This window comes from Lissotriton vulgaris, chromosome 7 (genome assembly GCF_964263255.1).
Source record: "Lissotriton vulgaris chromosome 7, aLisVul1.2, whole genome shotgun sequence".
In the NCBI taxonomy this organism is placed as follows: Eukaryota; Metazoa; Chordata; class Amphibia; order Caudata; family Salamandridae; genus Lissotriton; species Lissotriton vulgaris.
In genome coordinates, this window is record NC_141695.1 from 437,178,745 (window position 1) to 437,195,231 (window position 16,487).

The 16,487-nt window shown below is 49.4% G+C and overlaps 1 protein-coding gene across 3 annotated transcripts in view; it reads right to left on the reverse strand.

Annotated features, from left to right (window-relative positions):
• LOC147701804 (myosin-10-like) overlaps positions 1-16,487 on the reverse strand; it is a 633,212-nt gene that overhangs the window by 56,567 nt on the left and 560,158 nt on the right. For all 3 annotated transcript variants that reach the window (XM_086930428.1, XM_086930427.1, XM_086930429.1), the window contains exon 39: positions 13,556-13,764. In XM_086930428.1, the coding sequence (XP_086786554.1) occupies positions 13,556-13,764 (209 nt within the window). The remainder of the gene's footprint in view (positions 1-13,555; positions 13,765-16,487) is intronic.

Genomic DNA, 16,487 nt, shown 5'->3' on the forward strand with positions numbered 1-16,487 from the left:
CAAGGGTGCAGATTCCTAACTTGAAACCTTTTTGCTGTTCAGTATGGGGAGGTGCGAAGGCTCTGAGAAATCTATATTCAGAGTATCCACAAGAAACATTATTCTGGACTAGGTTGGAGAGTTTCCCGTGAAGTGAAGCCCGCTGAGACTTCCAGTTCCTGCACAGAGTCCACTTGTACCATTGGGCGTACTTCAACAGCAGGATGCATGAGGCCATCAGGCCAAGCAGCCTCAGAATCAGTCGCATCAAAATTCAGGACAAAGGTTGAACATTAATATCATAGCCCAAATGTCCTGGACTATTGGCTTCAGAGGGTATGTGCAGAACTGAACCATGATCAGAGTAGCTCACATGAAAGAAGCGTCTGAGAAGGAGTCAGGTGTGACTTCAGCATGTTGATAGTGGACCACAGTGAATGCCGGAGCTTGGTCGCAGTCTGGTGGTGGATGACAACTGCCTGGGGCGAGCCTGCCTTCAGCAGCCAATGGTCGAGGTAGAGGAAGTCTGGGACCTCTGACATCTGAAGGTGAGCTTCAACTACCACCATCACTTTCATGAACATCCAAAGGGAGGCACTGATGAGGCTAAAAGGGAGCACAGAAAATTGAAAATGCTTGTGACCTGCAGGTAAAGGCTGTGGACTCACAGGATGGGAATGTGAAAATAAGTGTCTTGCAAGTACAATACTGCCATCCAGTCTCCAGGGTCCTGGACAGGTAAGACCTGAGCCAATTACAGCATTTTGAATTTCTCTTTCTTCAGGAGGGCATTGAGGGGGCACAGATTTAGGATATGGCAGAGGCCTCAAATGTGTTATTTGCACCAGAAAGTAGTGTGATTGCAATCACGTCGTTCTTCTGGCACCGACACCCTCTCGATGGCTTCTTTGGCCAATAGAACCTCCACCTCCTGAGGGAGTATGAAGAGATGGTCCTTGATCAGCTGTACTGGGGATGGTGGTAAAGTAGGAGGAGATTCCACAAAGGGAAGCACATAACCACTCTGCAAAATTTGGAGCAACCACTTGTGGAACGTGATTTTGGTCCATTTGGGCAGGTGTTGTCTGATCCTGTCATCAATGGGATGTTTGTGCTGGGTGAAGGGTTGACTAACGTGGCCTGGAGGCTGGGTCAGCCAGAGGTGTGGGGGACTAGACAGCATGCTGGGACTGCCTCCTGCGCCCTCTGTGGGATCCGCGACCCTAGCCAGAAAATGACAGGGTAGTATGCTGGGCAGGCAGGTAGGGCTGGAATTGCGCACATAGGGGCCCTGGTCGTGACCACAAAAGGGACTAAAGGATTGTTGCTGTGGTCAAGAAACCAGAGAGAGGCCCAAGGATCTTGTGGTGAGCAGGTTTTGCGAAACCGCTTGAGCGTTGTGTCTGATTTTTTTGCCAAATAGGGGAAGTGACAGAGGACATGTCAACCAAGGAGGCTTGGACATTCCCCAAAAAGTCAGCGAAATTCAACCGAGCATAGCAGCCAAGTGCCAAAGTAAGGGGTCGATTAGGATCGCGGACGGACTTGCGTCCGTCCGCGACCCCAGAGCAGGAGGGAACCTCTGCATGGCATGCGGAGTTCCCTCCTGTGCAATTAGGATGTGACCGCAAGGGTTGCGGTTACATCCTCTATTTTTAACATTGCCGCGGGTGCAGCTTCAAGCTGCACCCGCGGCAATGTTAAAAATGCACGCATTGCATTTGCATGCAGAAAGAGGCAGGCACCGCGCGGTGCCTGCCGCTTTCTGCATGCAACTGCAGGGGGGTACCATAGGTACCCCCCATGTGCACCCCCCACCCCCCCTTCACCTAGGGGGCCCGCAACGGGCCCCCGCAGTGAAGTTCCGTATGCTTTTCCGCGGCGGAAAACCTGCCGCGGAAAAGCATACTTTACTGGCCATCCTAATATGGTGGACGGTGTCTTCCAGACACCGTCACCATATTAGAGCTTTTCCGCCGCGGTTGTAATCCGACCGTGGCGGAAAAGCTGCGGACGGAAACCAGGACCCACCAGCCATCCTAATCTGGCGGTGGGTCTTTGGTCAGTCCGCTGCGGATTTTCCGCATCCTCGGGGCCGGCGGTGGCTTCCGCCGGCCCCGAGGATGCGGAAAATCCGCAATCATAATGACCCCCTATATGTTGAGACCCTGCAGAAAGAGTCTGTGCTGTTCAGTCTGCACCTGATTAAGAAATCAGCTGCATCCCGACCATCCACAAGTGCTTGGTTCAGCATGGTTTGCTACTCTTCAAGGAATATGGGCAGCAGCTGTGCAACTGAGTCCCAAAAAGCATGGGAATATCGGCACAAGAGGCATGTGGTATTTACCGACTGCAAGGCCAAGCTGGTGGAAGGGAAGGTTCTCTTCCCAAAGGTGTCCAGCCTCTAGGTTTTCCTGTCCGGTGGTGGGAACGTTTAGGTTGACCTTGGATGTGGAGGCCTGCACAACCGGGACTTCAGGGGAGGGATGCAGGAAGAGGAAGGCTGGTTCTTCTGAAGCGGGACAAGGTCGACATGCGATCATGCATTGCACAGGAGTCCCGGTGCAAGGTTTCACCAACACCACCAGAAGAACGTCCGTGAAGGCCACATCAAAGGGGAGCAATGGCTCGGCAGAGCTTACCAGTGGGTGAAGCACATCCATTAACACATTAGTCTTGACATCAACTGCTGGCAGTTGGAGATCCAGGATCTCTGCTGCTCTATGTACCACTGTGTCGAAGGATGCACCTTTTGCAAAACAGGGCCCGGAGGGGACAGCATGCCAGAGTCAGGGGAGGTATCCAGACCCCTCGCATATCTCAGCTCTTCATACCAGTTGTCAGCTTGGTTGACGTTCTCCTCCTCAAAGGGTCCATACCCCTCTTCATCTAGCCCCATACCCCTTTTCATCTACCCCCATCTTCGGTTAACTAAGGCTAGCAAAGTCCTGCTGTAGATAAGGCCTGGACAGCCCTGGAGTCAATGCCAAGCGGCATTGGGGTGGCACTATCTCGGCGTCAGGAATCGCAATGGGCTTGTCATTTAGTAGCACTGGGTGGTCTGTTGTCTAGAACGGGGCTGGGGTGGGTGGAGGCACCCTTGGCAGTGTCAGACCAGATCCAGGAACACATCTAGAGGGCTGGCTGGTTTCTGGGATGAACCCCCAGGGCTAACCCAGCAGATGCACCTCTCAGCGCGTCAGAGGAACTTGAAGGCCCAAAGGTGGTGTGCATTGTATGGTAGAACACTTAACTGAGCACAGGTCGCTCCCACTTCGGGGAAGTCAGAGAAGTGTGGAACGGGACCCGCCACTGCCTCAGCAGGTGTAGTGTGTAAGTGGGGCTTCGCAGCACAGCGTTTGGAAGAAGAAGCCAATGATCGTTTTGACTTTTTCTCTTGTGCTTCTTGGACTTATCCAACTTTGAGGAGGACATTTTGGAGTGGAAAAAATATTGTCTGCTAGAACGATTCAGAGAGCATCCCAGGATCTCCCTCGGAGCGGAACCAGGAACAAAGCAGATATTTTTTCTGCCACATAGGCAGGAGTTCATGGCCCGCACCAGAGACAGACCAAGTCAGGATCAAACATAGATATCAGTCTGACATTCCAAGAGGTTTAAAATCTGTAGGTTTGTTAGACCGAAGTGCCCCAAGCAAACCAGAATACAATGTCACTGCAGAAATAAAGAAACTGATGCCAGTGCATCGGGATAGTGCCCATGTAAGCAATGCACACATAATTTCTGACAAGGACAACACAGACGCAGAGCCAATCGTTTCTACCAGCCTGCAGGGAGGTTGCTCATGATTTTCTGGATTTAATATGACGCCTGGAGAATATTTTAAGGAGAGGAATCTGCGGTTAGAAGTTTCTATCGGAAATGTGTAGCTGTAGATGAACATGCTCTGCATTGACTGTACATCATTTCCCTCCATAAATAATGGATAGCGAGGAGATGATGAAGATGTCTGGAATAATGGCTTTAAACCAACCACAGCCTTCTGGTAAGTGAAGATGTCCACACAGTGCTGGTTGGCAAAAGTGCATGGTGTTGAGCAGGTGGCTGCTTTACAGGTGTCAGTTGTAGATCGTTCCTTAAGAAAGCTATAGCTGCCCTTTTCTTTTGGGCAGTGTGACCTGGGGTGTGAGGAGGTACAGGTAAGACTCTTATCTTGGTGGTAGCAAGTTTGGATGTAATTGACTAGCATTTTGCTATACCTACATTAGTAGCGAGCGCTGTGCTGCAGAGGCGCGCTGCGTGTTTTTACCGCGTTTTAATTCATTCTTCTAGCTGCAAACTGGTTGGTGTGCGCGCAGGCTGTGGGGTAGCTTAAAACTTGCCCTCTCACACGCACCGTAAATTGTGCCCCCCACCGCCGCTTGGCGGGCTTGGTTCCCGGGGTGGGCGCCATATTTGAGTGGGGCTGAGGAGCTTTATTTCGGCAGCGCTTACTGCGCATGTGTGGGTGAGTGGACGCCTACTAAAGGCGAGTCCCTCGGCGTTCCCAGCTGACAAGGTAGCGAGCGCTGTGCTGCAGAGGCGCGCTGCGTGTTTTTACCGCGTTTTAATTCATTCTTCTAGCTGCAAACTGGTTGGTGTGCGCGCAGGCTGTGGGGTAGCTTAAAACTTGCCCTCTCACACGCACCGTAAATTGTGCCCCCCACCGCCGCTTGGCGGGCTTGGTTCCCGGGGTGGGCGCCATATTTGAGTGGGGCTGAGGAGCTTTATTTCGGCAGCGCTTACTGCGCATGTGTGGGTGAGTGGACGCCTACTAAAGGCGAGTCCCTCGGCGTTCCCAGCTGACAAGGTAGCGAGCGCTGTGCTGCAGAGGCGCGCTGCGTGTTTTTACCGCGTTTTAATTCATTCTTCTAGCTGCAAACTGGTTGGTGTGCGCGCAGGCTGTGGGGTAGCTTAAAACTTGCCCTCTCACACGCACCGTAAATTGTGCCCCCCACCGCCGCTTGGCGGGCTTGGTTCCCGGGGTGGGCGCCATATTTGAGTGGGGCTGAGGAGCTTCATTTCGGCAGCGCTTACTGCGCATGTGTGGGTGAGTGGACGCCTATTAAATGCTCCTCCCTTCCGTAGCGGGATCGCGGAGCGGGCGCGTCCTCGCGTGGCCGGAGTCGTGCCAGAGTCCTGCCCGTCTGCGCTCGTCCGCGACAGGACGCGCTGGACGTGGCTGGACTCTGGCCCCCCTCCTGATCGTACTATCTTTCATCATGCGGTGCTACACCAGAGACAGTCTGGTTGCCATTGAGAGGTCTCGGACGACCTGCACAACACCTAGGGTGGACCCCCTATGCGGCCCGTTTGCGTGTGGTTGCGGATGCTTTTCGTTGTCCGCCCCCGTAAGCAGGAGCTGCAGGGACGTCCCGCGTGCGCCCCTAAGCCCGTTGCCTGGTATTTGTATTTGGAATCTTAATGCTAGGTCGCTTGTCAAGCACCATCTCGACATTAATGATCTGCTAGGCGGGGAGTTGCCCGACCTATTCTGTGTAACAGAGACCTGGCTGCAGGATGCTGACACGGCCATTGTCAATCTGGCCTTCCCGCCGGAATACTCGGTATTCACCTTGAATCGGACCTCAAGAGGCGGTGGAATAGCTCTTGCTGTCAAATCCTGTTATTCCTGTACATGGCATGGGCAAAAAATTCCGGGGTGCGAAAGTGCCCTGTTTAAGGTCGCTATTACATCTAACTTCACCCTGTCGGGACTAGTGATCTATCGGCCCCCGGGGAGTGAAGTGGCCTTTAGAGCAGCGTTACCTGACGCCATTAGCAATCTGGCTACGGGGTGCTCCAATTTTTCCATCATTGGAGACTTAAATCTGCACTTTGACAATTCCCGCAGTCCCTCAGTATCCAGTTTCCTGGCAGACCTTGAGGCGTTACAGTTGAATCAGTTGGTGACGCAGCCTACACACTCAGGGGGTCACACCCTTGATCCGTTTTTCACCAATCTTACGGAAGCCTGCGTCACCAGCTACACACCTCTGGCATGGACTGATCATTATTTGATTCAGTTCCACTGCCCTGTTGTGGCTAGTCCATCTAAGCCAGTGGTGTGTTCTGTTCCAAGACGACGCTGGAACAAACTCAAGCTGGATGAGTTCTTCCACCTCTTATCGGCTGACCCGTTTGACGTCTCGGGCCCGCCTGATCAGGTATATGACAGGTTTAGCGACTGGGTCTCCAGGGCCTTGGACACCCTTATCCCCTTGGTGACCTGTAAAACTAGAACTGGCAAGGCTAGCCCCTGGTACGACGACTCACTGCGGGCTCTGAAGGTCTCTTGTAGGCGCGCAGAGCGGGCATGGCGTAAAGCCTACTCCAGCTCTAAGAAAACTTTATATCTGTCAACGGTGAAGGTATACCATCGGGCGGTATGTAGAACCCGTGCCGCTTTTTATGCGACACAATTCAGGAATAGCTCGAACCCGGCAAAGGCTATCTTCAAGGTGCTGAAAGACCTCACTGCCAAAAAAGTCAAAACATCACATCAGAGCTCTGTGGAGCATTGTGAAAAGTTGGCAGAGTTTTTCTTGGAAAAGGTGAATGCCATCTATCGAGCCTTTCCTTTGGTCGTTCCCTCGGCGAATCCACCTTTTAAGCCACTACCATCTGAGGGACTATATTCTCTACCTTTGTTAACTTCTGATAGCCTAGGCACTTTGGCCTGCAGAGTGAAGTCTGGGTCCCCAGAGGATCCACTTTGCCCTGAAGTGTTCAAGGACCTAGCGGCACATGACATCTCACCGCTTTGTTCCTTGGTCAATGTGTCACTAACATCTGGCGAAGTTCCATTGAAGTGGAAGCGAGCCATGGTTCGTCCTATTCTGAAGAAACCTAGCCTGGATGGGAGCAAGCCGGAGAGCTATCGGCCTATTTCCCTCTTGCCATGGCCGGCTAAGGTGATGGAGGCACACGTAAATGCTGTTCTCTCGGAACATCTCCGTCGAGCAGATATACTCGACGCTACGCAGAATGGGTTTAGGGCAGGTCATAGCACGGAGACGGCTCTGCTTTATATGGTGGAGCACCTTCGCTCCGTGCTTGACGCGGGACAAACGGCAGCGCTGGTGCTATTAGATCTAAGCGCTGCCTTTGACACCGTCTCGCACCCTATCCTTCTGCTGCGCCTAGAGGAGGCGGGTGTTACCGGCACTGCTCTCGAGTGGTTCCGGTCGTTCCTAACCAACCGGGCCTTTAGCGTGACCGTCCCGCCTTATCAGTCCAAATTCCATCCGTTGAACCTGGGCGTCCCCCAAGGCTCCTCGCTGAGCCCTACGCTGTTTAATCTTTACGTAAGGCCGCTAGCTGAGGTTGTCAAACAATGGGGTATGACCATGGTGTCATATGCCGATGACACCCAGCTAGCGGTCACGATCAGCGGGGATGCCGAAGTCGACGCTCCCAGGTTTCAACAAGGACTGAGGGCGGTCGCCAGCTGGATGACGTCCAATTGTCTTCAGCTAAACGCTAGTAAGACCGAGGTCATGGTATTTGGTAGACAGCCGGAACTGTGGGGAGAGAGATGGTGGCCGGAGGAGTTGGGTCCTGCTCCCATCCCAGTCGCCGAGCTTAAGAACCTCGGGGTCTGGCTGGACCCTTCCCTTACATTTGCATGCCACACTAAACGCACGGCTGCATGCTGCTTCGGCATCTTGCGTGGGCTCCGTCCTGTGCTAAAGTTCTTCGATGCCCCCACCAGGCAACTCATGATCCAAGCTACCGTCATCTCCAGGCTGGATTATGCGAGTTCCTTGCTGGCCGGTTTGAATGTGGCAGAGATCGGACGCCTGCAAAGGATCCAGAACGCCGCAGCGAGAGCGGTGGTAGGCCTCCCAAGATTCTGTCCTACCTCCAGCACCATACGGGCGCTGCACTGGCTTCCGGTGGCTCAGCGGATTCAGTTTAAGGTCCTCTGCGTCGCCTATAAGATCTTGAAGGGGTCCCCGGCAACTATCCTTACGACCCTCCTGGCCAACTACATCCCAGCACGACCATTAAGATCGGCAGACCTCGAATTGGCCGTGGTGCCGCGCTTTAAGCGAAGTAGGGCCGGTGGACGCTCATTTCGAGTGCGGGCCGCTGCTTTGTGGAACTCCTTACCCCCGGCAATTCGCGCTATGAGCGATTTGCTTTCCTTTCGTCGCGCTGTGAAAACGTTTTTATTCCCTTAGTTGTATGCTTGTGCTGTTTTATTTAGTTGTGTTGTGTAGCTGCCTTGTCGGGCGCCAGGACGCTCCTTAGCTGGAGCATCTGTGCGCCAAATAAAAACCACATAACATAACATAACATAACATAACATAACATAACAAATAGGATGACCCTTGTGAGGTTTTGCGAAGGCAGTAAAGAGCGTTTTGACTTGCAAAAATGCTTGTTCCCGTAAATGTAGTATATATGAGTTATTAATATCTAACTTGTGTAGAGCTCTTTCTGCTACTAAATATGGTTGTGGAAAGAAAGCTGGGAGCTCCATAGTCAGATTGAGGTGAACAGATGATATCACCATATCCCTGAGAACAAACCAATTTGTGAACCTGAATGAAAGGTTCTTTTAAGGCGAGTGCTTGCAGTTTGCTAATAACTTCTTAAAGACGTTATAACCACTGAGAAGGCTATCTTCCAGGAAAGGAACTGTAGGAGGCATGAGTGTAAAGTTTCAGAGGGTGTGACCTTCTGAAGATCCTCCATGTAAGCCTTGAATACTGGGGTTCTAAAGAAGGATGAATGATCCCCGTTTTGCATGTAAGCTGCTCTGAGGCCTGAATTCTGCAGATGTAAAAGTTAGCAGACAATGTCCTGGACATTAGCCTTTAGGGGGTCCAGGTTTTTGGAAATGCAGTAGTGTACAAATCTTTTACACTTTGCTGTGGCTTCTGTAGAATGGTCATGCTTTCCGGGAGGACTTTATTAACTCAAGTGCTAAATTATTAGACAGAGTGGTTTGGAGTCTGGATATCTAATCTGGCTATGTCTCTGTAGGAGAAGGTCTGGCCTACGTAGCAACTTCTTTTGGGGGCTGATGAACATTTCCAGAAGAATGGAATACCAAGACTGCCTTGCCCAAGTAGGAGCCTCCAGGATGAGCATCAGGGACACCGGTCTCATTTTCCTCATCATGTACGGGAAGACTGGGAGAGGAGGAAAAGCATTTCAACCATAGTGCACTTCTCTTGGATTGTGGGTGCGGGTAACTGGAGGCAAACCTTTGGCATTTTGAACCGAACACGGGCAACCCAGGACTGTTTTCGCCCCAGTTATGGGTTCTGTGCACACTGTGCCATTGGACTCAAGTTGCACCCAACTGATAAGCCCATAATCAGGGCGATAATGGTCATAGGTTGCTTGTGTTCCGGTTCAGGAAGGACCTAGCTTGGCAGTTTGGGATGGACTGTTCCTATTGGAGTAGGGTCAAGACTGATTTGCATATAGCCAAGTCCAAATTGAGGTGGCATGGTGTGCGAAATAACAATGGATTGGGATGTAGCTTCGAGTGGTTACCAGTGGCTAAGATTAACCAGTTTACTGCGGCCTCGATTTTCCACAGTGCGGCACTGCTGCAAAATAGGCGGGGCCGCGTCGGCCTTTGGCCAACGGCAGCACTGGGGAGGTAGTGCTGCCGTCGGCCAATGGCCGACGGCAGCAAGGAAGGGGTTAATTCAAGCATTCCATCCATCACTGTTTTGTTTACTTGTTGTCTTTGGTAAGGCTGCAGCTGGTCTGGTCAAGTAATCTTGGCTCCTCCCCAGGGCTATTTACGAAAGGTGACTCTTGTAGTTGAAGTTTGCAGGGCACCTATAGACTTGGCAATCTTCGTGTCCTTTTTTATTTTTTCTAGCATCTCGTCAACCTGTGAAATATCCTCCCCAGCTAATGGAATAGTTGAGGAGATGCTGCTGGACTTAAGGTTTGAACCTCCGGATGCAAAGCCAGGCATGTTGTCTGATAAGGACATTGCTATTAATGCCTCTGGAGAATGTGTACGTGGCACTGAGGGTGCAATGAAGGTTGGCATTCAAAGCTTTCTAGCCTCGGACACGATCGCATTTCTCCTCATTCTGTACTTGCCTAGAAGACGTTGTATGAGTTCCTACACCTCCACCAACTGAAATTTTTTGTACCTCAGTCAAAATGGTGCTGGTAGGGTCCAGTTGATTAGCTTAATAGCCAGCTCTTCAGGGACTTTCAGACACGGGAAGAGATGAGGAGGGAAGTAGATGAAAAGGTAGCTTGTTCCATGTCTTCGCTGCTAGGTAGGAGAAGGAGCGACCTTCGCATCTGCTATATCGGATGGTTGGGTAGGGGTTAGAGAAAGGGATGAAGAGCGTAGGTGGCTGGTGAGCTGATGGAAGTACAGGAAGTGGTTCAAGTAGGCAGATCTACAGCATGAACTGGAAGTCCTCGGAGAAGGTGAGCTGCAGTCTATGCATAGAGAGCATCACCCTAATCCAGTTGGCTGGAGATGAGGACCTGGGTGATGGTGCAGAAGCAAGCGGAGGTGGCTGAGTTGATCTGAGTCATCCGGGTTAGCTTGTAGTCCAGAATAATGCATAGGTTACTAGCGTGATTAGTAGTGGTAGGAGTAGGCCCAAGTTCTGAGGGCCACCAGGATGTGTCCCATAGGGAGCTTTTGTTTTCGAAAATCAGTACCTCTTTCTTGTTCGTGTTGAGCTTCAGGCAGTTATCCTTCATTCAGTTGGCGACGTTTGTCATGCAGTTGTGGAAGTTTGTCTTGGTGGTGTCTTTGGAGAGGGAGAGGGGGAGTTGTGTGTCATCCGCTTAGGATATGATGTTGAGTCCGTAGGTTTTAGTGCTGTTGGCCAGAGGTGTCATATACGTGTTGAAGAGGGTGGGACTAAGGGTGGGTACTCCACAGATGATTTACTTGGGTTCAGAGCTGAAGGCTGACTTTTTGTGTTCTTCTGGTGAGGAAAGAGCCGATCCATCTCAGAGCGGATCCTTGGATGCCTATGTTGTGCAGCATTGTGATGAGTGTGTTGTGGCACACCATATCGAAATCTCCTGAGAGGTCTAGGGGATCAGAGCTGTGGTCTCTCCTCAGTCGAATAGCGTTCAGATGTGGTCGGTAGGCGAGATGAGGGCTGACTTGGGGCTGTGATTGCTGCGGAATCCAAACTGGGAGGAGTCTGTAGGAGGTTCAATGCCAGATGTGAGGGGAGTTGCTGGTTGATGGCTTTTTCTAATACTTTGGTCGGGAGCAGGGAGATAGGTCGGTAGTTGTTGAGTTCGCTGGGGTGGAGCCTGACAAAATTGCTCATTGCCAATGTGCGGCTGTCCCTACCGCTAATCGCTTGCCCACAATATCGAGTCATTTACTCTCCTTATTAGGTGAAGGCAATTAGTCCGAGAATAATGGAACTGCCCTATTCCAAACCACCAACGCATCAGGGGAGACCTGATGCCTGAGGGAGACAGGGTCGTTGTGTGAGGGCTTGTATTTTTATCTGTGCTAGGTGCGACTACCCTAGCCTTTACTGGCTTGTTAAAAAATAGAGGGCAGATTTAAGCATGGATAGAAACTGGATTGTGCCTTTGGACTAGGAGGAAGTATGCACTGGGAAGTTCTCTTCCTCCTGAGTGATGCATATTTTCAATTTAAGGTGTCTAGTGGCCCTCTGGGGGAACTCATGGTAGGCCGTGGTATCATCCAGCAGGGAATGCACTAATGAAGTAGTGGTCCAAGTCAGGATCAACCGGGAAAGGGATTGGGGTGCACATTGCAGTACTACCAGGGACACGTCTGTCAGCAAAGCACTGTCAGGATCTTCGGCGTTGGATTCAGTGGTGCTCTGTGCAACCACTTTGGTTGTGACGTAAGAGCTCAAAACCCTTAGGCTGAATGGGGCTCGATGGCAACAAGGAACAGCACATTTTGATGGAAGCTTGGTCTACTCTACATCCTTCTTTTGATGCTGACTGGAGCCCAAAGCCAGCATAGCAGTCTCTTTTTTCACTGCTCAGGGCGGGACATTTTATGCAATCTTAGTTTGGTTGCATGGCTTTTAGAGACTGGTGTAGTACTTACAACCTTAGTCATATTCTTAGTTTGTGCGTAACTGGTCTTCTGGGCTGGTTCGACTTCCTCCTGCACTCTGACTCGCACTAGGACACAGTCCCTGGGCTGGGATTCCAGATGCATCTCCATCATTGCATACTTTATTGCCAAAGGAATCTTCTTCTTAAAATATGTCCTGCGTTTTGGAGGATATCTGTTGGTGCATTTAACTGTGTCAACAGTGCCAAGGTCGTCTTCGATAGACAATGGTGTTCTGCCCACGGATACTTCTAATTGCACAAGGGCAGTATTGAAAAGGTAGTTCATTCCATCACCTCTTTTCTGGGCGGCATGTTTCATGTCGGTACATGTGGTCCCCAAAGGGTGCAGATAGACCCTGGAATCCAATGTCAAGGAGCAGTCAGCAGTCCTCCAAAGGTATAAGGACCAAAACTAACTTTGTGTCCTCTCAATCTATGTTCAAACCGAATGACAGAAAACAACAAACTAAGATGGAGTCTGTGCCCATGTACAATGTGGATCAAGAGAGGGAGTCACAGCACACCTTGTTATTCAAAATACTTCTTCAAAGAAAAACAACTTCCAAACATCCAAGTCCAACACTAGATGGCAGGAGTATGTAAAGCATGTGTATCTACAGTCACCGATGCCACAAACAGTCTTTTACAAACCTAATGCAATATTATATCAATAATTTGGTGATGATTCTTTCTTGTTCTGATGCTACTCCACTTGAATTAGTTACTGCGTCAGTACTGGTGCCAGACTTTCTGATTTCTACAGATCCAAAGATATCCAAGGCAGAACATAATACAGACTGTGAGGCTGTTTCATATCAAGGGATGCACCTTCATAGAGGCGCTTTTAAAGAGGTGAAGTCAACCTTCTTCAGAAGCTGCTCTTTCTTACACATGGGCGGAGCGGAGACGTGATTTTGTGACATCGCCATGGACATTCAGGAGCATTCACTGGATTTGAGGTTGCAAACCTTATTTGTCACTAGCCACATGAGTCGGTAGCTCTTAGGTGCATGGAGGATCCCACCAAGCCTTCATTAGCCTAAGCACTGGAGATTCGGTCATACTTTATTTACAATGCTAATAACGGCACGAAAGGCGTGCACCCGTACACTGAGATTAATATTTAAAATAGTTTACGCGTCAACCCTCACATCCTTCCCTCCATTACAAAGACTATTGTATTGTATTGTATAATAATCAATCCACACAGAAAACAGTGCATTGTAGCTCGATTGCATCATTACACTTAGAAGAATTGATAAAGGGATGTATGTTTTTATCAACTATCAATGCAAAACATGCTTTTAAAAGGTCACTCAAAAAAGTGGAACTCCCGGTTTTCTTCAGGATTTAGCTAGCTCAGGACATCTCATCTTTCACCTCTTTCTGAAGGCATAAAGAACATAGATGTCTAGCATGTGATAATGATTAACAGCTAGAAATATATTCTAACCCCACTGAGCACTAAAGAAATCAAGCATTCACTCATCCTTGGAAAGCTACTCACTTGGACTCCTGCTCAAGCTGCTCCTCCAACTGTGAAATCTTGCTCTCTAGTGATGCAATTGTCATTTTGTACTTGGCTCGGGTGGATGAGTCCAGCTCATTGAATTTGAGTTTCAGCTCCTTGTTCTGACGCTCCAACTGTTGCCGGGCATTCTCTGCCTTCTGAGCGAAGCTACGTTCAGCAGACAGCTCTGTGGTCATCGTCTCTACCTAATAGAGAAAAGTAGAACCTTGAAACACGCGCATGATTGAATTCTTGGAAAGGAACTTGAAAGACAGACAAGGAACAACCATTCATGGTTATGGGAAGCTCAACTCAAACACACCCAAGTGAGGATTAGAGATGGTAAGAAACACACCAGAGACATCCACACAGGAATCCAAGCCTGTGCTCGGCAATATAGGACATCACAGGGCCCATCAATATTGAAGAAATGGTTGTTATGCACAGAAAGTTACATAGGTTGAGTAATTATGTTAGTGTTGGATACTCCATCAACCTGCAGATTCTTAATCTCTTAAATCTCCAACAGGAGCCAGACTAAATCTGAAACAATTGCATGAACGCTCCCAGACAGACAGGTGAAGCCATGCCTTTGTGTCAACTCTGGCACCGCCCCAAGTTATGACATATAAGGTTCCACCAGATGCTCTGGTGTCAGTTCTTAACCTTGTATTTCAAAATCTGAAGATTTGAAGACAAGCCTGACTAATTTGAGAGGAATGCAGTGCACAAAACTCACTTGGTACCCTACAGTCAACAGTAAAACCCACGCCTTAAGTCTGGGAGGCGCATGGGTCAGTAAGAAATCTGCAGGTTGACAGAACATCCACTAGGAAGATGGATACAAAAGGTCAATTACATTTTTGTCAGGTGGATACTTCTGTCCGCTGATTCCTCACCTCTAAAATCAATACCAGATAGGGAGTCCATGGATAAGGGTCTGGCACATCCTACTCTCAAGACTAACAAGTGGGAGTAACTAACATATTGCATAATGGAAGACATCCAGGCATAACGTAACTGCACAACTAACACCACCAGCAGATATGTGCAACTAGTATCAAAATGAGTTAAATAAAGCAGGAAAGGAAGAACAATGAATCATGATGGAATCTCTAACCCTCCTTCACAAGCAGGACATAAAGACAAAATAAGGCACCTACACACAGCTACCCGACCTCGGACCAGAAAAGAAGAGAAGGGCACCTCTTCAGTAATACTTTTTCTGGTAGATACCCTACCAAACAGCAGATTTCTCACCTTAGAATGAATGCAAAGGGCAAGACTAGATCTGAAGAATTTTTCAGCACTCTTCCCGCACACAGATAGGTGGCATTGTGCAGCACTGCACTGGTTCCATACCGCCCTGAAAATGATGGAGTGGAAGCACACTCCTGCATGTTGGTGCCAGTTTCTTGTCTTTTTCCCTTTCCTCAGATGGGGAGGGTAAAACCATTGTTGCAGAGTATACTAACTGCTAACTTGGGACCTTTTTAGATGTTATAGAGACCATTGCACTGAATGAGAAAGCAGTGAAGAATCTGCAATTAGATACAGTATCCGCAAGAAAGAGCTTTACTGAAGGTAAGTAACTCGTTTTAATGAATATTTCTAATTGCAGTTTCCCACCATTAGAACAGATAAAGCAGTAACTCCCAAAAAAAGGATGGTCTATGGAAGGGACTCAAATCAAAAAGTCCTGCACAACTGAACAGGTGAAGAGTCCTTCCTGTTGAGCCTGTTAATGCAGCAGCGCCTTGTGAATGCATGCACAAATGCCCACGTCGCAGCCTGGCAAATGTCAAGGACAGGTTCCCCACCCCCAACATCGTTGAGCCTTGGGTCTGGTGGAATGTGCCCTCGCGTGGTTGTTTCCTGACCAGTGTATAACATATCTTGACCCAACAGGGTCCTCTTCCAGACAACCTTCCCTAACTTTACTCCAGAAAACCCCCAGAGTGGATTGCCAATTCGAAGGACCTTGGTATAATTGGTAAAAAACTCAAAGTTTGGTTTTCACACAATGGAGCCTCTTCTAGGGGAAGCAAAGAACAATGGTAGAGTGATCGACTGCTCAATGTGGAAAAAAGTCAAAACGTTCGGTAAAATGACTGCCAGAGTCCTCTGCACCAGTATGTTCAGAAAGGTGGAGGTGGAGTGAAGCTCCACTGAAAGTGCTAGCAGTTCACTCATCTAACAAGCAGACAAAATCGCAGTGAGAAAGCTCATTTTCAGGGTCAAGAGATGCAGCAAGCATTGGTGCATGTCTTGACATAAGAAATGTCAAGACAAAGTTAAGGTCCCATTGGAACTTCATATACTGTTTTGAAGGGAACATGGGTGCCAAACCTTTAACAAACAACTTTACAACTGGTGATTTAAAAACAGATGGCTGGACCCGCAAATACAGAAAGACCAAAAGGGCTGACAAATAACCTTTTAAACTGCTCACCTCACTGCAAGGCCTTGCTGGGCCAGAGAAAGAACAAACAGAACGTCTAAAGCTTAGCCTGTAAGGGGTCAGTGTTTTGGGAACCACACCAGGCAATAAACTTGCCTCAGTGCCTATAATAGATGGATTTCGGAGTGGAGCATCTGAGAGAGGATGACATTTACCACGTCAGATAACAACTCAAATGCCGTCAACTGCAGTTGCTCTATCTCCATGCATGGAGATGTAATCTATGGAGGTTCAGATGGAGGACCCTGTCGTGTTGTTGAGATAGGAGGTCATCCTGAAGTAGTGGGCTGATCGGAGGCCAGATAGTCATGCTCTGCAGTTCTGAGTACCACACCCTCACAGCCCTGTCTGGGGCAACTAAATGACTTGGGCTTAGCCGCTTGTGGTCTTCCTCAGAAGTCAAAAGGAGAGGTAAAGGTGAGAAGGAGCGCAAGAGACCTCATTCCATGCCAACCAGAATGCGCCTCG